The sequence below is a fragment of the Heterodontus francisci genome, chromosome 11, assembly GCF_036365525.1.
Source record: "Heterodontus francisci isolate sHetFra1 chromosome 11, sHetFra1.hap1, whole genome shotgun sequence".
NCBI lineage: Eukaryota > Metazoa > Chordata > Chondrichthyes > Heterodontiformes > Heterodontidae > Heterodontus > Heterodontus francisci.
Window position 1 is genome coordinate 93,366,444 of NC_090381.1, and position 25,524 is coordinate 93,391,967.

The 25,524-nt window shown below is 42.7% G+C and overlaps 1 protein-coding gene across 10 annotated transcripts in view; it reads right to left on the reverse strand.

The window, feature by feature from the left end:
- LOC137374927 (uncharacterized) overlaps positions 1–25,524 on the reverse strand; it is a 112,280-nt gene that overhangs the window by 69,330 nt on the left and 17,426 nt on the right. For 6 of the 10 annotated variants that reach the window (XM_068041520.1, XM_068041522.1, XM_068041519.1 and 3 more), the window contains exons 2-5: positions 19,507–19,693; positions 9,909–10,061; positions 4,805–4,953; positions 3,173–3,271 (exon numbers count right to left, since the gene is read on the reverse strand). In XM_068041520.1, coding sequence (XP_067897621.1) covers positions 3,173–3,271; positions 4,805–4,953; positions 9,909–10,061; positions 19,507–19,668 — 563 coding nt within the window. In that variant the 5' untranslated portion in view covers positions 19,669–19,693. The remainder of the gene's footprint in view (positions 1–3,172; positions 3,272–4,804; positions 4,954–9,908; positions 10,062–19,506; positions 19,694–25,524) is intronic. The other 4 variants (XM_068041528.1, XM_068041526.1, XM_068041529.1 and 1 more) reach the window with 2 other exon arrangements.

The following is a 25,524-nucleotide window of genomic DNA, read 5'->3' on the forward strand; positions in this document are numbered from 1 at the left end:
TCTCCATACGCCAGCTACAAGAAAAGTGTAGGGAACAAATTAAACCCCTTTCCCTTACTTTTCGTAGATGCCACTAAGGTAATCGACACCATCAGCAAAGCAGGGCTCTACAAGATTCTGGAAAAAATTGGCTGTTCACCGAAGCTCCTCAGTCTCATCTGCTCCTTCCATGACAACATGCACTGCACTATACTTCTGACAGTTTCAGAGTGAAGAATGGAGTGAAACAGGGTTGTGTCCTAGCCCTCAGTCTGTTTGGCATCTTCTTCTCCATGTTCCTGACCTGTGCCTTTCATGCAGATATGGAAGGAGTCTACTTACACACTAGGTCAGATGGCAAATTCTACAATCTATCAAGGCTGAAAGTGAAGACAAAAACACATCATGTCCTGATCAGAGAACTCCTATATGCTGATGATGCTGCGCTAGTCTCACACACGGAAAATGAGCTACAAAGTCATGATTGTCTCTCCCATGCCTGTAACTTGTTCTCCTTTACTATAAGTGCCAAGAAAACTGTGGTCATGGGTCGAAGTATTGCATCTCCGCCCCAATCACACTAAATAACACCCCAATGGAAGTGGTTAGCAAATTCTGCTACCTTGGGCCAATCTGTCCCTTGATGCAGAGCTCTGTACACGCATAGGGAAAACAGCTAACACCATTGGCTGACTCACAAAATATGCATGAGATGACATCAAGCTGACGCTTAGGATCAAGCTGACGGCTTATAAGGCCTGTGTTCTCAGCACCTTGCTGTATGGCTGTGAAATATGGGCAACTTGGACCAACCAGGAAAAGAAGTTCAATAATTTCCATCCTCACTGTCTGTGGCATATTATGGGTATATCCTGGCAGGACAAAATCACAAATATGGCTGTCCTCTGAAAGGCAGAGCTCCCAAACGCGTTGTCATTAATCAAACAGAGGCGGCTTCGGTGGATCAGAAACGTCCACAGAATCCTTACATCGGTAGTGGGGAAAATGCTAGAGTCTATTATAAAGGATGTGATAGCAGAACACCTGGAAAGCATAAACGGGATTGGACTAAGTCAGAATGGGTTTACGAAAGGAAAATCATGCTTAATAAATCTCCTGGAGTTTTTTGAGGATGTAACTAGTAGAATAGATAAGGGAGAACCAGTGGATGCGGTGAATATAAAAACTTTTTTTTTTAAATTTGGATTTTCAAAAGGCTTTTGATAAGGTCCCACATAAGAGGTTAGTATGCAAATTAAAGCACATGGGATTGGGGGTAATATACTGGCATGGATTGAGAATTGGTTGACAGACAGGAAACAGAGAGTAGGAATAAACGGGTCTTTTTCCGGGTGGCAGGTAGTGTCTTGTGGGGTACCGCAGGGATCAGTGCTTGGGCCCCAGCTATTCACAATATACACATGGGTGAGGGAACTAAAGGTAACATTTCCAAGTTTGCAGACGACACAAAGCTGGGGGGAATGTGAGCTGTGAGGAGGATGCAAAGAGGCTCCAATGTGATTTGGACAAGTTGGGTGAGTGGGCAAATGCATGGCAGATGCAGTATAACATGAATAAAACCAAAATCCACTTTGGTTGCAAAAACAGAAAGGCAGATTATTATCTGAATGGTGATAGATTGGGAAAGGGGAAGGTGCAACGAGACCTGGATGTCCTTGTACACCAGTCGCTGAAAGCAAGCATTCAGGTGCAGCAAGCAGTTAGGAAGGCGAATGGTATGTTGGCCTTCATTGCAAGAGGATTTAAGTACAGGTAAAGGATGTCTTACTGCAGTTATACAGGGTCTTGGTGAGGCCACATCTGGAGTACTGTGTGCAGTTTTGGTCTCCGTATCTGAGGAAGGATGTTCTTGCCATGGAGGGGGTGCAGAGAAGATTTACTAGGCTGATTCCTGGGATGGCAGGATTGACTTATGAGGAGAGATTGGGTCGACTAGGCCTATATTCACTAGAGTTTAGAAGAATGAGAGGGGATCTCACAGAAACCTGTAAAATTCTAAGAGGACTAGACAGACTAGATGCAGGGAGGATGTTCCCGATGGCTGGGGAGTCAGAACCAGGGGTCACAGTCTCAGGATCTGGGGTATGCCATTGCAAACTGAGATGAGGAGAAATATTTTCACTCAGAGGATGGTGAACCTGTGGAATTCTCTACTGCAGAGGGCAGTGGAAGTCAAGTCATTAAATATATTCAAGAAGGAGATAGATATATTTCTCAATGCCAAAGGGATCAAGGGATATGGGGAGAAAGCGGGAACAGGGTACTGAATTAGACTAAAAGCAAAATACTGCGGATGCTGGAAATCTGAAATAAAAACAAGCAATGCTGGAACCACTCAGCAGGTCTGGCAGCATCTGTGAAAAGAGAAGCAGAGTTAACGTTTTGGGTCAGTGACCCTTCTTCGGAATTAGACGATCAGCCATGATCTTTTTTGAATGGCGAAGCAGGCCCGAAGGGCCGAATGGCCTGCTCCTGCTCCTATTTTCTATGTTTTCTTTTCTATTTCCATCCCTAATGGACATTAGTGAATCAAATGGGTTTTTACAACAATCACTGATAGTTTCATGGCACCATTACTGCACATGAAGCTGTCAAGTGAGCCTTCAACTGAATGTATTAATTCATTGAATGTAAATTCTACCAGCTGCCATGGTGGGATTTGAACCCGTGTTTCCAGGGCATTTGCCTGGGCCTCTGGATTACTAGTTCAATGACATTAACACTATGCCATCATCTCCCCCCCCACCCCGCTCCCCCCCCGTGGACTGGCATGCACTGCCATGATGGCCAGTGGCTACAGTAGCTTGATGCCAACACCGAAAACAACAACAACTCACAGCGTCACTTGGCAGCTTCACATGCAGCACTTGTGGCAGAACCTGCCTCTCCAGGATAGGCCTTCACAGCCATCAGCAGAGGTGCACCAAGAGAAGACATCCCACCTAAATGGATTGTTTGCTGCGTGTCCATCATCTTTCATAGATGGAAGGATGGAAACAAACGGGGCTTTACTTTTCTCTGTGCTTCAGAAGTAGTACTAACTTTACTTGTTCTCAAGGATAATAATTTAAAATGAAATGTGCTGATTTATTTCCTGCATCACTTTATTTTTCCCATTTAAAACTGGCAGTAAAGGAGTTAGTGATGCTCCAGTGTAAAGAGCAGGAAATACCTTCTAAAGAAGCAGCATTTCAGTATGCTTTCATGTTGTATCAAGTCAGTCAACAGTGAGTACTTTTTGGGAGGAGCAACAGCAGGTACTTCGCCCGGCCTGAAATGTGCAAGTACACTAGACATTGACAGTCGGGAATCAGTACTCGCACTACATGAAGTAACACCATCAATATGTCACATACATGGAACCTCATGAAGGAAGAAGTAAAAGGAGGCTGCACCTCGACAGGAATGTGATTTGAAACCTGCACTACCTTTTGAAAAGACACCTACAGTCATGAATCAACATGAAGATGACATTTGCAGAGACAATAAAGGTAATCACTGCATTCAATTTCTATGCCTCTTTTTGCTTTCAGGAATATGACACCAAGGTCAATATATAATTCATTGATGTACTATAGCAACATGCTGTCAAACTGAACAGTAGAATGCAGCATTGACTGGAGAGGTAGTCGTTTGTATTCATCACATTATACTCACATCTACTTTCTCGGTAAAATTAGTAAACAGAGGAAATCAAGCCCTTAATGCTAAAGTGATACCCTAGTGTAAAGCTCTTGTACACAGGTCTTACTGATGGGAAAATACCCACTGTATAAATTGTGAAGAAAATAAGGTAGCTGGACCCTTGATGGGACCCAACACCTGAATGTAGTGAGCGCGTGTCTGTGTGTGTGCATGAGTTAGCGCGTGTCTGTGTGTGTGCCCGTGTCTGTGTGTGTGCATGAGTTAGCCCGTGTCTGTGTGTGCGTGCATGGTGTGTTTTCCAATAAAATGTCCTGAAAATACATATGCATTGTAACTTAAATCAAGCTGTGATGTATAAAGGTGTACATACATATATATATTTTGAAAAGTCATTGTTTAATTCATTGCACATTGACACACACACATACAGTGTGCATTCCAATATTTATTTTAGAAAGCCAGTTCACACCCTGATTGGATGATGCCTGTGGGAAAATTGCATCGCGACACATTCAGACTTCTTGCCATCACAGTGTCTGCAATGAGAACAGAGTGAGTTGAAGCACTTTCTTTGGTCTTGGATTCAAGGGGTCAGTTAGGTCTGACAACAGGGGAGGGGATTCATGGCAATGCTCCTTATGGCTACTGGCTGTACTATGCGACAGGGGCAATTTGGACAGATTGAGTCTTTTAAGATTGAACCCCACCTTGTTTGGCATTCCTTCAGTTCCAGCAAAGGCCGAGTGCCACCGCATCTCATTAGCACATATCCCACAGGTTTATTGCAGGGATAAATGCCCTCCACCAAGCTGGGAGTGGCGAATCTTCTTGCAGTTAGTAATGAGTGTGCTAACCTGCTTGTTGTCGGGTGGCAGTTTGGGGGCTTTTCTCTCCAATGGGCAGAACAAGTAAGAACAGAGCTGGCTGCTCAGGGATTGTATGACCAGCCAAGTGCCTAGTGGTCTAATGCAACATTCCAAGCATTTCTGCACTCAACCTCACAAAAACAGTAAGGTGATGGACACATTTGAGGGCCAGTCATGATGTTATGAGCCTTTTCCGATTATCACAAACAACTAGATGGGAATATAAAACAGTTTAAACAAAATTACCAAAGCTTAAAATCAAACAATTTCTGAACTGCAGGCCATATACTTACTCATTATAATCCAGAACAATGCAAGTCAACGCACTGAAACTGACAGCTTTCCCAAGCCTTTCTATTGACCATGTATCTATCCCACAATCCACCAGCTCTATTTTGGAAAATGGATAGGACGTTCGCCCACGAAGTTCTAGAACTATTGCCTATTTAATTAACAAACAGGGGGAGAAAAAGCAAACTGTTAACAATTACTTTTAAATGTTATTTCTGATTTTACACACTTCACTTATTAAAACATACGAAGGTTTCAGAATTCCCACAAAATGCCCGGTCAAGTAAGATTAAGAGAGAATTATTTTAATAAATTAAAAAGTATAAATATAAGATACAGGGTTCCCATTAATTTTAAAAAAGATCAATAATTAATACAAACATATGAAAGTGACAGACATGAAAAGACCAGCTGGGTCACTAAGCCTGCCCCACACTCATGATGGCTAGAGTATCATGAATAGCCACATCCTACCCCCTCCGCAGCTTTTTAAAGTTCATGGTTAATAATGGAAAAGACACTGGAAAATTTCTCTCTGCTCCCCTTGGCAATCAAAACCAGTCCAGAAGATGCACAATATATTTGTTATCTGCTAATCCATTTACTTCTATATGACGTAATCACTGACCCAGTCAAGGCACAGCTCCCTCTTAAATCAATTAGAATTTTTTAAAAAATATTAAATAAAATTAAGAATCTATGTCTCCTTTAATATAAAGGAAAAAAGACTTACTCCTAAATCTTTCCTTTATCATTTTGGAGCAGGCAGCCTTCATGACCAACAACTGCTTCCGGAGCTCGACAACTTTACTGTGAAACCAGCTACCATGAAATGTGCAAGAGTAAGAATGAAATCAGAAACTTCCAATAAGGGAAATCAGAAGTACAGACCCAGCAAACAATATTCCTTTTGTTAGCATTTTGTGATATGGACATTCCCCTAGCACCAAATCATCAGGCATTGCATGGACCAGTGGAGGACCTGGGGACTTTGCAGTCGACACCTGCCTCATTGATAAAAAATATAGAAGACATGCAAAGAGAGACAAACAGCCTTACACACAAAGCTAGAAAAGTTTGGTTATATCTCAACAGTACAAAGACTCAGGCGATGAAAAGTTATGAAAGTTTGTCCCTGGCAAAAATACATGTGGACTACAAACTGCATCCTATCACCGACTTAGGCAGTACCATGCAAGAAGATGATGACTGCCTGAGTAATATCTTGAAGTTAGTTCATCAGACTGGACGACAGAACAGGAGTGACCATTTAAACATGTTTGGAAATATTTTGTACCTTGGAATCTCAAATTTCTGATGTGTAGTTGAGAAATAGAATTGAAGTGACAACCTAACAAAGCAGCAGATTATGGCTGTGCTGGAAGTTTTTATAAACATTTTTTTGATGAAGTATTGGTTATAAATGTTGCCTTTAAGAGTGATGTCCCTTTAAGGTTTTAGTATGCTAATGAGTTCAGTACCAGGATGCAGTCATGTGACTTGAAGCAAGAGTCACTCTGCAACTGTAACACCTAGAGGACGGTTCTGTAAATAGTTTGTTCTGTACTGTATATAATAGTTCAGCTATAATAAACCTATTTGAGATCTTCAACCAACTAGACTGCACGCATCTCATTTATGTTGCATAAGACAGCATTAAGAGCCCATTACAATAAGTATTAACAATTTTAACATGAAAATACTGCCATCAGAATTCTAAATTGAGTTAAATGTTTTAAAAGGCACCACTAGCTTTTGTGATGCAGGTGAACTGACATGTAGTCACCATCATCTTGCACAACATTGCCTGAGTAGGTGATTGGCTGCACAGTTTGCCGCCAGAGGTAACAATAACTTTCATAGTCTGGGTTTTTGTACCATTCATATATAACCAAACCTTTCTGACTGTATCTGGAAGATCATTTGTCTTTCTTTGCATGTCTTCTATATATTTATTAATGAGGCAGATGTTGTCTGTAAAATCCCCAAGTTTTCCACTGCTCCATGCAATGCCTGATTTGATGCTAGGGGAATGTCTCATTAATCACAATGCCAAAAAAGAATAGGGGACAAGATACAAACATACGAATTAGGAGCAGGAGTAGGCCACTCGACCCTTCGAGCTTGCTCCTCCATTCAATACGTTCATGGCTGATCTGATTGCTCCACATACCCGCCTACCCCCTTGCTTATCAAGAATCTACCTACCTCTGCCTTAAAAATATTCAAGGACTCTGCTTCCAATGCCTTTTGAGGAAGGAAGTTCCAAAGATTCATGACCCTCTGAGAGAAAACATTTCTCCTCATCTCTGTCTTAAATGAGCAACCCCATATTTTTCAACAGTGACCCCTAGTTCTAGATTCTCCCACAAGGAGAAATATCCTTTCGGCATCCACCCTATCAAGACTCCTCAGGATCTTATATGGTTCAATCAAGTCGCCTCTTACTCTTCTAAATTCCAGCAGATACATGCCTAGCCTGTCCAATCTTTCCTCATAAGACAAGCTTAAAAATAATTTCTTTTGCCCAAACCTTTGCTGTTACTTCTTTTTCCACTCAAGTTTCCAAATCCACTTTCTCTGAGTAATTTTGCACAATTTTGATCCTGTGTGTGACTTACTCTTTACGTTAGCTACAGCTAACTAAGTACTCTGTGCAATTTTTTTCCAATAAAGCTCAGGAGACTTATTTATTTTCACCATGTGCATGAGTTGAACTTGCGAAAGTAACATTTGCACCACACAAGTGCCAGGCAATAACCACTTCCAGCAAGACAGAATCTAACCATCTCCCCATGACACTACCATCACTGAACCCCCCCACTAACAACATCCTGGGGGCTGCCATAGGCCAGAAACTGAACTGGAGCAGCCAAATAAATACCGTGGCTAGAAAAGTAGGTCAGAGAATGGGAATTCTGAAGCGAATAACTTGTGACGGAAACCACACCTGCCAAAATCAGATATATTAATTTCGTCATGTGGAACATTATTATTTGAGCGCTTAGTGGACATTGAACATAACTTGTTTTAAAAGACCACAGAACAGTGGCTGAAAACATGGCTGCACATTTGCATTCTAAAAGACAGTGGCATGGAGAGACAATGGGAGTACCCCCGGATTCAATTAGCTAGATGTTTTTTGTCAATAATGATGATCAAGAGTCATTGAATGTGTAACAGCCAGCATTCGACCCCCCCACTGAGAGTGTCTGGTAAGCTATGAGGAATTCACAAGCCTCGCAGGCGAGACTGTCTCAAGCAAAAAGCTAGTCACATGACTAACCTGCTGGGCAACCTGGAGTTAATTGATTTGTGCTCACAGAACAGTTTTTAGGACAAACTGTAATTGAACTTCAAGAAGAAAGCACTCCCTCTCTCTCTCGCTCTCTCTCTCTTACGCAAAGTTCCAGAGACCCGCGGAAGTAACTCAAACCTCAAGACAGAAGAATCTTGCAGCCTTCTGGTACCAGCTGAACAAGTTTGAAAGTGTGCATTGGGCCCCAACGAGAACGGCAAGACTTAACTTCAATCAAAGACTTTACATCCAACTCAGAACCAGTAACTGAATTCCATATATTAATTAAAACATTTCCCCCTTAATTCTTTCTCTATTTGTGTGTGTGTTCATTGCATGTGTATGCTAACCTGGTCATGTCACGTATTCTTAGTAGTTTTAACTGAGAGTTTTACGGTTAATAAACTTACACCTTTCTTATTTAAATCTGAGAAAACCTGTCTGGTTGATTTCTTTGCAATTACAATTTGAGAGGAGTGAGCAAGGACTCACTGAGGGGAAGCTAAAAACACTGTGTTTTAAAAGTTAAACCCTGTTATGGCCAAACCAGGAAAAGGCTGAGAGTGGAGCCCTAGGCCCCTTCCTCACCTGGTCATAACAAACTCATCTCCTCATCTCCCCATTGTCTGTCCACCATTAACAAGGTACAAGTCAGCAGTGCAGTGGAATACTCTCCACTTGCTTAGATGAGTGTAGCTCCAACAACACTCAAGAATCTCAATGCTAACCAAAACAAAGCAGTGCACTTGATCACCATCCCATCAACTACCTTAAGCATTCACTCCCTCCACCATGGCACACAGTGGCAGCAGTGTGTACCATCTAAAAGATGCACTGCAGCAACTTGCCAAGCTTCCTTTGACAGCACCTTCCAAACCCGCAATCTCTACCAGCTAAAAAGGACGAGGGCTGCTGACGCATGGAAACACCAGTACCTGCAAGCTCCCCTCCAAGCCACACACCATCCTGACTTGGAACTATATCGCCATTCCTTCACTGTCACTGAGTCAAAAACCTGGAACGCCCTTCCTAACAGCACTGTGAGTGTACCTACACCACATGAACTGCAGCGGTTCAAGGTGACATCTCACCAACACCTTCTCAAGGGCAATTAGGGATGCGCAATAAATGCTGACCTTTCCAGCAATGCTCACATTCCAAAGGCTAACATGTATAAAATTTACTGAAGACTTCAGATTGGCAAGTTCACTGCACAACATTGCAAAGGATGCTTGAACATCAGACCAAATCACTGGTAAAACTGAAATCTAGACACACATTTTTTGTGAATTATTACTGATAATGCAGGAGTTGTTGCCTGACTGGACCATTTGGCAATAACTTCCTGCCCCTAAATGTGGGAAATGAAGGGCAACAGTCAGACTTTTTGTTCTGTCAGGAGATAAAGTCAAAAGTGTAGAAAGATGACAAAAATGTTGAAATTCACAAAAGTGCCAAAATCCCAAAGTTCAGTACTCGTTCAAGTCTATGGCATCATGACCCCTCCCCACAAAACAGTGGCTTCAATATTAAAAGCAATTTACAAGCTGGCATGCCGAAATTAGGAGAACTGTAGTTTATGAGTTGTGGAAGTTACCATCGTGAGAGTACTTCTGTTTGTGGGTGATAAAATTACTTTTATACTGCTGCATTAGGTACCCATTCTCCAAGGATTGGATTTAATTATATCACATATATAAACATCTAATCTTGCAACGGAGTCTGAAATATGATCTATTGAGTCAATTTCTCAAAACTGCGCACTCTATGTGGTCTAGAATAGAGTTTAAATTAATAAAATTACTTACTAAATTTGCTACATCCTGGTTGTCAAGAGCAATGCGCCAGACACACAATTCTTTTCCATACATGTACCGTTCATCTCGGATTGTCATTAGCAATGGTTTCAGAATGACTGGTGGCAAATCATCTGCAGTTGCCTCAGGACGAGCAAGTATCAACTAGAACACAAGTGAAAAAATTATTACAGTAACTTGTACTACTGCACTTAAAGCTTATGTACCCTACCTGGGCAATTATTAAAAATTATCCACTTAATTATTTTGGTGTTTTTACAATTAACCTACTTTGCTAGTTATCTTCATCCAGTTTTATGATCTATATTAAGTTCAGAGGCAGAACATTGTTATCATACTATTACAGCCAGGTGGTAAGATGTGTGGATGGTTCCTACTGTTCACCTCCCAACTGACCTCAGCAAGTGTTCTTTGTTACTGGGGTTTAACCCCTTGTGTTTTATTTGTCAAATAAACAGACAGCGACAAGTTTTCTTGTAGGTTTAAAACAGAAGATTAATTATTTATTGAGCAATATTCATTTTTTTATTCATTTGTGGGATGTGGGCGTTGCTGGCAAGGCCAGCATTTGTTGCCCATCCCGCATTGCCCTTGACAACTAATTGGTTTGCTAGGCCATTTCAGAGGGCATTTTAAGAGTCAACCACATTGCTATGGGTCTGGAGTCACATGTAGGCCAGACCAGGTAAGGATGGCAGATTTCCTTCCCTAAAGGACATTAATGAACCAGACGGGCTTTTACAACAATCGACAATGGTTTCATGGTCACCATTAGACTAGCTTTTATTTCCAGATTTATTAATTGAATTCAAATTTCACCATCTGCCATGGTGGGATTCGAACCTATATCCCCAGAACATTAGCCTGGGCTCTGGATTACTAGTTCAGTGACATTACCACTACACCACCGCCTCCCCCATTCCCAAAATTGTTGCAAACACACACACATGACTAGACAGATAGAGAGGAAAAGGGTAAGTAGTTTGAAGTGAAGTCTGTGTTCGGGGTTCACGGTAAACCTGTTGAATCTTTTTGGAGGACAATTTCTCTTTTAAAGTTGCAGGCCTGGGTTGTTTGTAGATTTTCCTGGTGGCTGAGACTTCAGTCTGGAGGCGGTGATCACTTTCAGTTCTCTGCTGCAACAAGCTAACTGTAGAGTTCACAACAGGGCTACTTCTTTGGTTTTTGCTGGATCTCTCACAGCTCTCAGCTGGACAGGCTTCTGTACATACATGCGAACATTCGAATTAAGAGCAGGAGTAGGCCACGCAGCCACTTAAGCCTGCTCCGCCATTCAATAAGATCACGGCTGATTTGATTGTAACCTCAACTCCACATTCCTGCCTACCGCCGGTAACCTTTCACCCCCTTGCTTATCAAGAGCCTATATAACTCTGCCTTAAAAATATTGCTTCACAATATGTAAAGACTCTGCTTCCACTGCCTTTTGAGGAAGAGAGTTTCAAAGACTCACGACCCTCTGAGAGAAAACATTTCTCCTCATCTCTGTCTTAAATGGGCAAACAATTATTTTAAAATAGTGACCCCTAGTTCTAGATTCTCTCACAAGAGGAAACATCCTTTCTACATCCACCCTGTCTAGACCCCTCCAGATCTTATATGTTTCAATAAAGTCACCTCTTGCTCTTCTAAACTCCAGCAGATACAAGCCTAGCCTGTCCAACCTTTCCTCATAAGACAACCTGCTCATTCCAGGAATTAGTCTAGTAAACCTTCTCTGAACTGCTTCCAAAGCATTTACATCCTTCCTTAAATAAGGAGACCAATCGTGTACACAGTACTCAGGTATGGTCTCACTAATGCCATGTATAACTGAAGCATAACCTCCCTACTTTTGTATTCAATTCCCCTCACAATAAACAATAACATTCTATTAGCTTTCCTAATTACTTGTTGAACCTGCATACTAACCTTTTGCAATTTATGCACTAGGACACCAGATCTCTCTGCATCTCAGAGCTCTGCAATCTCTCTCCATTTAGATAATATGCTTCTTTTTATTCTTCCTGCCAAAATGGACAATTTCACATTTTTCCACATTATACTCCATTTGCCAGCTCTTTGCCCACTCACTTAACCTATCTATATCCCTTTGTAGCCTCCTTATGTCCACCTCACAACTTACTATCTATCTTTGTGTCATCAGCAAATTTAGCAACCATACCTTTGGTCCCTTCATCGAAGTCATTTATATAAATTGTAAAAAGTTGAGGCCCCAGCACTGATCCCTGCAGCACACCACTTGTTATATCTTGCCAACCAGAAAATGACCCATTTATGTCTACTCTCTGTTTCCTGTCAGCTAGCCAATCTTCTATCCATGCTAATATGTTACCCTCCTATACCATGAGCTTTTATTTTCCACAATAACCTTTGATATGACACCTTATCAAATGCCTTCTGGAAATCTAAGTACAGTATATCCACCAGATCCCCCTTATCCACAGCACATGTTACTTCTCCAATAAATTGGTTAAACATGATTTCCCTTTCACAAAAACATTCTGACTCTGCCTGATTACCTTGAATTTTTCTAAGTGCCCTGCTATAACGTCTTTAAGAACAGCTTCTAACATTTTCTCCAAAACAGATGTTAAGCTAACTAACCTGAAGTTTCTTGCTTTCTGTCTCCCTCCCTTTTTGAATAAAGGAGTTACATTTGCTATTTTCCACTCGAATGGAGCCTTCCCCGAATCTTGGGAATTTTGGAAAATTAAAACCAACACATTAACTATCTCAATAATATAAAAGCAAAATACTGCGGATGCTGGAAATCTGAAACAAAAACAAGAAATGCTGGAATCACTCAGCAGGTCTGGCAGCATCTGTGGAAAGAGAAGCAGAGTTAACGTTTCGGGTCAGTGACCCTTCTTCGGAAATGACAAATATTAGAAAAGTCACAGATTATAAGCAAGTGAGGTGGGGGTGGGGCAAGAGATAACAAAGGAGAAGGTGCAGATTGGACCAGGCCACATAGCTGACCAAAAGGTCACGGAGCAAAGGCAAACAATATGTTAATGGTGTGTTGAAAGACAAAGCATTAGTACAGACTAGGTGTGAATACACTGAATATTGAACAGCAGCAAGTGCAAACCTGAAAAAAACCCTGAAAAAAACAGTGGGTAAGCAAACTGAACAAACTAAGATGAAATGAAATAAATGCAAAAAGATAGTAAAAAATGTAAAAAAGAATGTAAAAAAAAGGAAGAAAAAATAACTAAAAATGAAAGTAAAATGGGGGGCTGTCATGCTCTGAAATTATTGAACTCAATGTTCAGTCCGGCAGGCTGTAGTGTGCCTAATCGGTAGATGAGATGCTGTTCCTCGAGCTTGCGTTGATGTTCACTGGAACACTGCAGCAATCCCAGGACAGAGATGTGAGCATGAGAGCAGGGGGGAGTGTTGAAATGGCAAGCAACCGGAAGCTCAGGGTCCTGCTTGCGGACTGAGCGGAGATGTTCTGCAAAGCGGTCACCCAGTCTGCGCTTGGTCTCCCCAATGTAGAGGAGACCACACTGTGAGCAACGAATACAGTATACTACATTGAAAGAAGTACAAGTAAATCGCTGCTTCACCTGAAAGGAGTTTTTGGGGCCTGGGATAGTGAGGAGAGGGGAAGTAAATGGGCAGGTATTACACCTCCTGCGATTGCAGGGGAAGGTGCCCTGGGACGGGGACGAGGTGGTGGGGGTAATGGAGGAGTGGACCAGGGTGTCGCGGAGGGAACGATCCCTTCGGAATGCTGACAGGGGAAGGGAGGGGAAGATGCGACTGGTACTGGCATCACGCTGGAGGTGGCGAAAATGGCGGAGGATGATCCTTTGGATATGGAGGCTGGTGGGATGAAAAGTGAGGACAAGGGGAACCCTGTCACGGTTCTGGGAGGGAGGGGAAGGGGTGAGGGTAGAGGTGCGGGGAATGGGTCGGACACGGTTGAGGGCCCTGTCAACCACAGTGGGGGGAAATCCTCGGTTGAGGAAAAAGGAGGTCATATCAGAAGCACCGTCATGGAAGGTAGCATCATCAGAGCAGATGCGTCGGAGACGGAGAAACTGGGAGAATGGAATGGAGTCCTTACAGGAGGTAGGGTGTGAAGAAGTGTAGTCGAGGTAGCTGTGGGAGTCGGTGGGCTTATAATGGATATTGGTAGACAACCTATCCCCAGAGATGGAGACAGAGAAGTCGAGGAAGGGAAGGGAAGTGTCAGAGATGGACCATGTAAAGGTGAGAGAAGGGTGGAAATTGGAAGCAAAGTTGATAAAGTTTTCTAGTTCGGGGCAGGAGCAGGAAACGGCACCGATACAGTCATCAATGTACCGGAAAAAGAGTTGGGGGAGGGGGCCTGAGTAGGACTGGAACAAAGAATGCTCGACATATCCCACAAAAAGACAGGCATAACTAGGACCCATGCGGGTACCCATAGCGACACCTTTTACTTGACTATCTCACTGGCCACTTCGTTTAGGACCTTAGGATGAAGTCCATCAGGACCCGGGGACTTGTCAGCCCGCAGCTCCAACAATTTGCTCAGTACCACTTCCCTGGTGATAGTAATTTTCTTGAGTTCCTCCCTCCCTTCTATTTCCTGATTTACAGCTATTTCTGGGATGTTACTTGTATCCTCTATAGTGAAGACTGATGCAAAATACCTGTTCAATTCATCTGACATCCCCTTATTTTCCATTATTATTTCTCTACTCACTTTCTAAAGGACCAATGCTCACTTTGTTAAGTCTTTTATTTTTTAAGTATCTATAGAAACTCTTACTAGCTGTTTTTATATTTCTAGCTAGCTTTCTTTCGTACTCTAACATTTCCCTCCTTATCAATCGTTTAGCCATTATTTGCTGTGTGTTTATATTCTGTGCAATCTTCTGACCAGCCACCCACCTTTGTGCAACTATATGCTTTTTCTTTAAGTTTGATACTGTCTTTAACTTTTTTAGTGAACCAGTGATGGCGAGTCCTCCCCTTGGAATTTTTCTTTCTCATTGGACGGTATCTAGCCTCTGTATTCTGAAATATCCCCTTAAATGTCTGCCAAAGCATCTCTAGTGACCTATCCATTAACCTAATTTGCCAGTTCACTTTAGCTAGCTCTGCTTTCATGCCCTCATAATTGCCCTTATTTAAGTTTAAAATACTAGTCTTGGACCCATTCTTCTCTCCCTCAAACTGAATGTAAAATTCAATTATATTATGATTGCTGCTACCTCGGGGCACCTTCATTTTGAGGTCATCAGTTAATCCTATCTCGTTGTGATGTTGTTTTGATTCTCTCTTGCTCTCTCTCTCCAGAGGGCTACTTTTGAAGGTTAAAAATCTCTCACATATTGTTTCTGTTAGGAGATACAGAGTCCCCGTCATGCGGTGATGAACAATGGACCAGGATGTGGTTACTTCACACCTTCTTTGTTTCCAAAGAATCCATTCAGTTCAAAAATGTCTCCTGATGGATTCAGGATGGGTGTAATTGACACCTCTTAGCTTGGAATGTATCCTTTTGTCCTTAACAGAAAGTAAGGCTGTTTGAATGTACAGGAACAGGTCGTTTGACCTTTGGTGGCCATTTTGGAGCACCTTGTCCACTTTTTTTAATACAGGAAAAGTCATTTTTTATAACTCTTCAGTTTGGGTTCTCTATTTTCATCACTGCACTTCTTGTGAGTGTGACAATACTAACTTTTTCTATATTTTGACTGATCACAGCTGGTAATCTCCCCCCCAAACAGGTCAAACATGTTTAATATTTGACCCCTTGAAATTCACCTCCTGACTCCCCAAAGCCTATCCACCATCTACAAGGCACAAGTCAGGAGTGTGATGGAATAATCTCCACTTGCCTGGATGGGTGCAGCTCCAACAACACTCAAGAAGCTCGACACCATCCAGGACAAAGCATCCCGCTTGATTGGCACCCCATCTACAAACATTCACTCCTTCCACCACCAACGCACAGTGGCAGCAGGATGCACTACAAGATGCACTGCAGCAACGCACCAAGGCTCCTTAGACAGCACCTTCCAAACCCGTGACCTCTACCAACTAGAAGGACAAGGGTAGCAAATACATGGGAACACCACCACCTGCAAGTTCCCCTCCAAGTCACACTCCATCCTGACTTGGAACTATATCGCTGTTCCTTCACTGTCGCTGGGTCAAAATCCTGGAACTCCCTTACTAACAGCACTGTGGGTGTACCTACCCCACATGGACTGCAGTGGTTCACCACCACCTTCTCAAGGGCAATTAGGGATGGGCAATAAATGCTGGCCTAGCCAGCGACGCTTACATCTCATGAATGAATAAAAAAACTGCTGAAGTAAGGGAAAGAAGAAACAAGAAAACAATAACAAGTCACAATAGTGGATAGATCTTACTTTTTGGGATAATGCAAAACAGATGATAGCGAGTCAGCAGCCAATTTCATATCTCTCCCAATTTTTATTTAGATGGATTTTCACGCTCGCAAAAAGTCTAGATCTACCCTCAGGTCTCTGAACAGCCCGCTTCCATTGACACAAATGTCATGGAGCACATGCCACCCAAGTGGATGCATCCATTAGACATCATATCTGCTTGACAGTTTACAGAGAATAATGAATAAATGGTGAGGTCTACAAAGACCATCCCTATATTGTGGTTGATTACAGTAATTATTGCAGCCCCAAAACCAGCACATTAAATGTTACAAGTGTTTAATTTTTGGTTTGCTGTGATATGAAATAACTATCATGTAAGGTTTTCCCATTTCTTAGGGTTCTTTTTATAACATGCTCTAAACATTTGTTCTTCCAAATGTTTTGCATTTTATTTCAGATTTGGAAAACATATAAATGTATTGTTTCCAGAGATACGGAGTTTTCAGGACATATCGAATCCAACCAATTATCACCTCATCAGTCTACTCTCGAGCACCAGCAAAGTGATGGATCGTGTCTTCAACAGTGCTATCAAACGGCACTTACACAGCAATAAACTGCTCACCGATGCTCAGTTTGGGTTCCGCCAGGGCCACTCGGTTCCTGACCTCATTACAGCCTTTGTCCAAATGTGGACACAAGAACTGAATTCATGTGGTGAGGTGAGAGTGACATCAAGGCAGCATTTGATCAAGTATGGCATCAAGGAGCCCTGGCAAAATTGAAGTCAATGGGAATCAGGGGGGAAAATCTCCACTGGTCGGAATCGTACCTAGCACAAAAGAAGATGATTGTGGCTGTTGAAGGCCAATCATCTCAGCCCTAGGACATCGCTGCAGGAGTTCTTCAGGTTAGTGTCCAAGGCCCAACCATCTTCAGCTGCTGCCCTCCATCATAAGGTGAGAAGTGGGGATGGTCGCTCATGATGCACAATGTTCAGTACCATTCACAACTCCTTAGACACTGAAGCAGTCCGTGTTCACATGCACAAAGACCCAGACAGCATCTAGGCTTGGGCTGATAAGTGGCAAGTAACTTTCATACCATACATATTCCAGGCAATGACAAGAGAGAATCTAACCATCTCCACTTGACATTCAACACCATTACCATCGCTGAATCCTCCATCATCAACATCCTGGGGGTTACCATTGACCAGAAACTTAATTGGACCAGCCATATAAGTACTGTGGCTACAAGAGCAGGTCAGAGGCTAGGAATCCTGCAATGAGTAACTCACCTCCTGACTACCCAAAGCCTGTCCACGATCTACAAGGCACAAGTCAGGAGTGTGATGGAATACCCTCTACTTGCCAGGGTGAGTGCAGCTCCAACACCACTCAGGAAGCTCGACAGCATCCAGGACAGAGCAGCCCGCTTGATCAGCACCCAATCCACCACCTTAAACATCATTCCCTTCAGAACCGGCGCACAGTGGCACCAGTGTATACCATACACAAGATACACTGCAACCAGTCATGAAGCCACCTTCAACAGCGCCTTCAAAACCCACGACCTCTACCAATTAAAGGACAAGGGCAGCAGACACATGGGAACACACCTGCAAGTTCCCCTCCAAGTCACACATCATCCTGACTTGCAACTATATCGCCATTCCTTCACTGTCACTGAGTCAAAAGCGTGGAACTCCCTTCCTAACAGCACTGTGGATGTACCTAGACTGCAGCAGTTCAAGAAGGTGGTTCAACTCCACTTTCTCAAGGACAATTAGGGATGGGCAACAAATGCTGGCCTTGCCAGCGACACTCATATCCTATGAAAGAATAAAAAAAGTAAGAGTTTCACATGTCAATTGTTAACTTTTTAAACTGAGTCAGCATGAGTGGATGTTGATTGTGTGGCTGTGAGCGAGAGACAGAAATATAGTTCTCTTTTTCTTTTTCATACAAATGGATTGAATTTTGAAAGCTTATCAGGCAAACACAAAGGCTTCAAATATGGTCATCTGTATTTTTTGGATATTAGAAAATCTAAATAGTCTAATTTTCATATGTATACCTAGTGCAGTATGTGAACAAAAATAATCTTTTCCCCAAATCTCCATAATACCATTAGCTACAATGCCTGTTTCCCCAACTATTCACTTCCCCCAAAAGTATAGAGATGGTGCACCGTGAGAATGGACGTGTCAGGTGACCAATGGCGGGGGTGTGGGGGTGGAGTTGTTGGAGATGGGAGGGGGGGGTCATGTGATGAAACCTCCAGGAATTCATCCAATGTTGGCAACCATATACCTATTGCCTACCTCCATTCATTCCCCTGTAACGACTCACTAAAACCCATACTCAGCACATGCCGTCCCAAAATATAATTGCTGTCTCTTCAACACTCACTACCTCTACACGTTCACCTACCAACCCAAATTCTCAACATTCCCCACCCCCCGTTTACTCAATATTCCAATCTTCTAAATACTTTCTACCCCCTCAACTGTTCATTGGCCCTCCCTTTCTCTTTACTACTCACTCTTCCTCCCAAAATACATCACTACCCCAAAATCCTTATTACTTATTCCAACTACTTACTACTCTGTCCAAACTACTCACCATTTCCTCCATAACTACTCACCATTTCCCCCACCCACTGAACAATTCCTACACCCCTTTCCAAATTCTTTAAAACAGAGCACACCTCCTGCAAACGATATATTCACTCACTTACCTTAAACATTGCTACAGAACATCAACTGCCTTATAAAACACCATATCCAGTAATTTCCCATTTACAGTCTTATATACCAGCTAGTGTTATATTTTTAAAAAGTATGCTGACACTCCAGCTATTACAAAAAAGTTAAATACTGCAGATGCCACAAATTTGAAATAAAAACTGAAATATTGGCAACACTCAGCAGGTTAGTCACGAAAGGAAAAAAGGTAAGCATTTCAGGTTTTGTGGCCCTTCATTTGAGAAAGGGTCACAAGACATGGAACTTCAACCATTTTACTTTCTCTGCAGATGCTGCCTGACTCCAGCCTTTTTTGTTTTACTCCAGATAGCACACTTTATAAAACAATCTCAAACTGCTTTGTGCTTCTCAACAGCAACCAGAAACTGGCAGGCATATTTGAGTCTCTAAAGTTTCCTGACCAATATTGGAATTGTAAAATTTAAAAAAAAGTTACCTTTGTTAGGATTTCTTCATTTTCAATGCATTTCTGCAGGTTATGTACAAGCATTGAGCTGACTGCACTAAGAGTCTGAGCACAGTGTCGTTCATAACTTTTCAAAAACCTTTGAATGATGATTGAAACATCTTGTTTCTTTTCCTTCTTCAATTTCCGCATCCTTCTTGTTCCTCCCTCAACTATACTGGAAAATGACATAAGAGAAACAACTTACTGTTTGGTTCAAGCATCTATCTCCAAGAGCATTTTGTTTGATTGAAGTAAATAAAAATGCCTCCCAGAAACCACTCCAAGGTGATAGGGGTAATGAAAACCATGAAACTATCATTGCTTTTTTGTGTGGCGAATGAAACTAGTTATGAATAAGAACTTATAACAGATTGTTATGGTCAGGTGAGGAGGGGGTCTCAGTCTACCCTCTAGCCCTTCCTCTTATTTGACCACAACAGGATTTATTCCTTTTAAACAGAGATTGTGCTTCCCACCTCTGTGAGTGTTTTACCTTTTTACCTTTACTGTGATCATGAAAGAACCAATCGGACAAGCTTTCTTGAGTTTAAACAAGAAAGAGATAAGTTTATTATGCTCAACACTCTAACCCCGATTTAAGAATACTAAAAGAAAAATACGCTGCACACACACACACACACACACACACACACACACACACACACACACACACACACACACACACACACACACACACACACACACACACACACACACACACACACACACACACACACACACACACACACACACACACACACAATAGATTTGGTGGTTGGATTAAAGTCCAGAATAAATGGAAGTTAAATTCACAGTCTGTGAAGTGGATGATCCAGTAGTCCACGGCTGAAGCTGTATTCTTGAAGTCCTTGCTGGTCATAGTGTACTTTGTGGTTGGCCTGCTTTGCTCAGGGTTTTCTTGGAGGCAGAATTGTAGTTGTCTCTCTTCCCCTGCTCTCTGGCTGTAGCAGTTTGTCTTCTTGGAGGGTCCACAGTCGCTGACGGTTTTCAAACTTGATGTTTTCTGTGAGGGGGGGGGAAAGAGAGACAGAGAGAAAGAAAGAGAGAGAGAGAAAGGGAAGCACACAGCTTTCTCTGCTGCTACCCACTCAGTTACTGCTTGTCTTCCGTGAGTGTGACAAAACTCCTGTTTTTTTCCAGAGATGGACCGATGATCACATGGTTCTCTCAATCCCCTTTGTTTTTAATGAGATACAAGGTTCAGAATTGGCTCCACAGATTCCAGGATGCCAATATTTACACTCGGAGAGGTTTGCTCTTTCAAAGTCAATGTGTCAGGGTGGCCTTGACTGCTGTGCTAATGAAGCAATCCTAGGTAATTCAATTACTTAGAGAAAGCCATTGTTCTGGGTACAAGGCTTCTCAGACTTCTGTTTTCAGTGGGCCTTTGAATGTGCAAAGGTATTTCAGATGCAAATTGAGGTAGCCATCTTGGATGCCAGTGTTCTTTTTAAAGTTACCGTACAATTTTTTAAAATTAAAAGTCGAATGCAAGTTTCCAACCAATGAATTAATATTTCTCTTTTGGCATATCGTGTTTTCCTGGCAAGATAAAGCAGACAGATATAATGCACAGGAAGCATCGCAAATAAAAAAGAGAATAATTAGTAAAATAAATCACCTGCTTTTGCCATGTTTTGCTTTCTTTGCCCTTTAACTTAGTTGCATGATCCTCCATAGCACCTGGCTGTGGTACCTTGGAAAAACACAATACCATTTTTCCACAGAGATACTTGCAACATCCACAAGCCAACTGCTGCCATTTTACAATCACTCAACCCTAGAAACCAACATAAACACAAAGCACAACCATCTCTGTACAATGAATGTTCAGACACTAGGAGGATTCAATGCAAACTAATTACACAGCAAATCAACAACTCATATCTTTGGTATCTCTTTTTGACTCACTACATATATGATGGGCAAGCCCCAAACTGATTTATTTTGACCTTGTTTTCTGCTTAAATTTCAGAGTTTGGTAAACTGGCATACAACGAAAAATTTACACACCTCATGGATTTGACACAACAACCTGAATTTCTGCAGCACAACATCATTTTTGAAAAGGTGGATGCAAAATTGGAAAAGGAAGATAGGGAAAGAAAAAGGGGATAAAGGGAGGTTGCAAAGCACATTCAAAGAAGAGGGTTTTAATGAGGTTTTTGAAAGCAGGAAAGAATGTGGTGTGGGGTTGGATACTGTCATAGTACTGAAGGAATGGCCATCAAATGGTGAAGCAGAGGGGGCAGCAAATGAAGAGGAAACTAGTCCTAAGCAGTGTAGAGTGCCTGTGTGTGTTCCAAATACTGTACGAATGACGTATCGCCTTAGATCTAAGTAGCTTCCTTCATTCAAACCTCAGGCATGTATATACTTGCCTCAAAATGAATTGTTTCAGATTCATACTGTAGTAAAGTTTCTTTGTTCTCACTCTTCAACCTGAGATTGGCAGTGAAATCCATGGAATGTTCTCTTCTAATTTAATACTAATTCCATTCAGAGAAGTTAATACAAGAGTTTTCTACTGGAATTTCAAAAATGGCAATTATACATGTTCACATGTTTAAGTGTTCATCCATGCTGGATCTCCTACTAGCAAAATCAGACAACAATCTATTAATTTCTTTTAGCACATTTATGTCTCACTGGGGGTGGGGGAGGTGCGGAATGGAGGCAGGTGGGTGATGAAAATTGCAGCGGCAGCCTACATACCAGTTTCCTGTTGCCATTCCTACTGTCGATGAGTTTCATCAGGGTAGGGGAAAGCCAGCCCGAGAACCCGCCTGATTCAGCAAATAGTCCATTATGGTTGTTAAAGAGCTCACTGAGAGCTCGCAGAGGGCCATGTTGAGATTTTTTTTGGTTGGGGGAGGGGCGGTGGTGCGACGCACAGGCTGCACACTGGGTCAGGGGCAGATCAGGTGCATGGAGGTGGCAACACAAGTGGGGAGCCAGTTATGGCTGCCCCAAGGAATAAGGAATTAGGGCTCATACAGTTATAGCTGCCCCAAGGAATAAGGAATTAGGGCTCACACAAGTGCCATCAGATGTGCACAGGTTGCGGGGAGAGTGGTCACCAACTGCTTGAGCAGGGCAGGGGGTCATCATCCTTCCGGCATCGTGGGAGCATAAGAGGAGGGGGCAAGGCTTCCAGACACAATTGGGAGGTCACCTGAGCGCAAGGCAATAGCTGGCAATGGGAGTATGACATTTGGATTTCAGCTCCAATGGCAATGAGGAGCCGCATCCTCCACAGGAAGGGCAGAGCCCCAGGCATTAGGATGGCAGACGAGAAAGATGAGAGGCAGGAAGGCCACAGAGCGGCACAGTGGATCAGTGGTTAGCACCGCAGCCTCACAGCTCCAGGGACCCGGGTTCGATTCCGGGTACTGCCTGTGTGGAGTTTGCAAGTTCTCCCTGTGTCTGCGTGGGTTTTCTCCGGGTGCTCCGGTTTCCTCCCACAAGCCAAAAGACTTGCAGGTTGATAGGTAAATTGGCCATTATAAATTGTCACTAGTATAGGTAGGTGGTAGGGAAATATAGGGACAGGTGGGGATGTTTGGTAGGAATATGGGATTAGCGTAGGATTAGCATAAATGGGTGGTTGATGTTCGGCACAGACTCGGTGGGCCGAAGGGCCTGTTTCAGTGCTGTATCTCTAATCTAATCTAATCTAATATACCTCAACATAGGATGTACTGCCGAAACTGGAACTACCTTGAGATGTCGGAGAAGCAATGCCACAGGAAACTGCGACTCTCCAGACAGATGGTCACAGAGATTTGTGCCCTTGTCGCAGAAGACCTCACACCTCAAAGCACCGCTCACTATGCCTTGCCAGTAGCCATCAAAGTCACTATAGGCCTGAACTTCTTTGCCTCTGGCTCCTTTCAATGATCAGCTGTGAACCTTGTGGCATCTCTCAAATGGCTGGCTGTACACCATTGCATCTCGCAGGTTACTGATGCCCTTTTTGCAGACAGATGGGGCCTCAGACACAAAGGGCAGTGTGTTTGGCCACCATCACTGGATTTCCCCAATGATGGGCATCATTGCTTGCACCCATGGGGCATCAAGGCATCAAGTGACCAGCCAGTGAGGTTCATCAAAAGGAAGGGCTTCCACTCCCTCAATGTTCAGCTGGTCTGCGACCACAACAAGAGTTTCCTCCATGTGTGCGCTCACTTTCCTGGCAGCTGCCATGACTCCTTCATCCTCCAGCAGTCCAGGCTACTGCAGCTCTTCATTCCACCCTCCAAACTACTTGGTTGTATTCCAGAAGACAAGGGTTATCCCTTGAAGAGATGGCTGCTCACTCCTTTAAAAAAACCCAAGACAGATCCACAGAGGCGCTACATAACAGAAGCCATCGGCTCACAAGGACCTCCACTGAGCAGGCCATCAGGCTTCTGAAGATACGGTTCCACGTCCTGGACTGGTCGGGTGGCTCCCTGCAATACACACTTGCAAAGTTTTGTGCCTTGTGGTAGTCTGCTGCACGCTCCATAACATGGCCCTCCAGAGAGGTGTGGACCTTGAAGAGCATGAGGTCCTGGTAAGACACAGGTCATCAGAGGAAGAGGAGGATTAAGAGGAGGAGGAGGAAGACACAGGACACAGAGGTGCCCCAACTGCACAGGGTGGTGGCCGGGGCCAGTGCAGAAGTTGCGGGTCTCATCAGGATGCTGTCAATGTCAGGCATCATCTGATTCAGGAACATTTCAGTTGAGCCGTTCCAACCCGGTAGGACAGCATGGCCTAGAATTTTGAGTTGCCTGTGAGAACTGTTATGACCGAGGAGGGAGGAGTGCACTGTTTATTCTAGTTCCACTTCTCCACGGGTCACTCGAAATATTTAAATTATTTCCCACTTACTGATACGGTCAATCATAGAATCTATTTTTATCCCAGAATAAAACAGACCAGGTTTCTTTAATAAACAACAATATTATTAGTTTATTATAAAACAAGTCTTAACCAGTAATGAAGCATAAACACATAGATTGAAATATTAAAATTCCCTTTTAACCTTAGCCCCTCACACTCACACACATACACCAATTAATTGGAAAAATAAAGGGATTTGCGCGTTAGAGCTCTATTACAAAAAAAAGACCAAAAAAAATCACTTTGGTAAATACTTGCCAATTCTTGAAGAAGAAAGAGAAGATATGGAAAGATGTCCTTTGTTTTAGTTTGGCGTTCCAAATGCGCATAGACGGCTGTCGCTGGAATCTTCCTAGAATAGTTCTTTCCAGGCGATGTTGAAGATCAGTTTGGGTAGGTTTTCCATGAAATACAGCAACAGAGGTTTCAGTTCCCACACGTTCAATACGCAGGGTTTCTTCAAATACAGGAGGAAAGAGGAGACTAACACACTGGATATGCTGGGTTTCTTTCCAAGAGAGAGCAAGAGATGAGCTGGGTTTCCTTGGCAGGCAAAAACCAATGGTCTTCCAAGCAGTTTACACTCTAACTCACTGTTCAAAAAAAAAAACAATGTCACAGGAATCAAGCCTCCTGACCCCTACAAATTTCGACCTGTCACTTCTCTGTAAACATCTCCTCCAAGTCAAAACAACAAACTGGTATTTTATTTGAAAGCAGGTGCCTTCCAGTAAGGGCCTGTTTACAAGCTAAGTCCAGGAACCTTCTGGTGACCTCTTTAAAAAAAACAAAGTTCAGCATCTCTTCAAGCTTCCAGATGAATCAATGTCCATAATTCCACCATAAGTCCTTAGAAACATATTTTATTTTAAAAAAAAGCACACTCATCACAAATACTTCTATTGAAGACACAGCCTAGAAAAGATCCACTCTTACCACCGATGAAGGATGCACATCTGTCCACATCTGGCAAGGAAACCCAGCTCATTTCTTGCTTTCTCTCGGAAAGAAACTCTGCATATCCAATGTGTCAGTCTCCTCTTTCCTCCTGTATTTGAAGAAAACCTGCACATTGAATGTGTGGGAACTGAAACC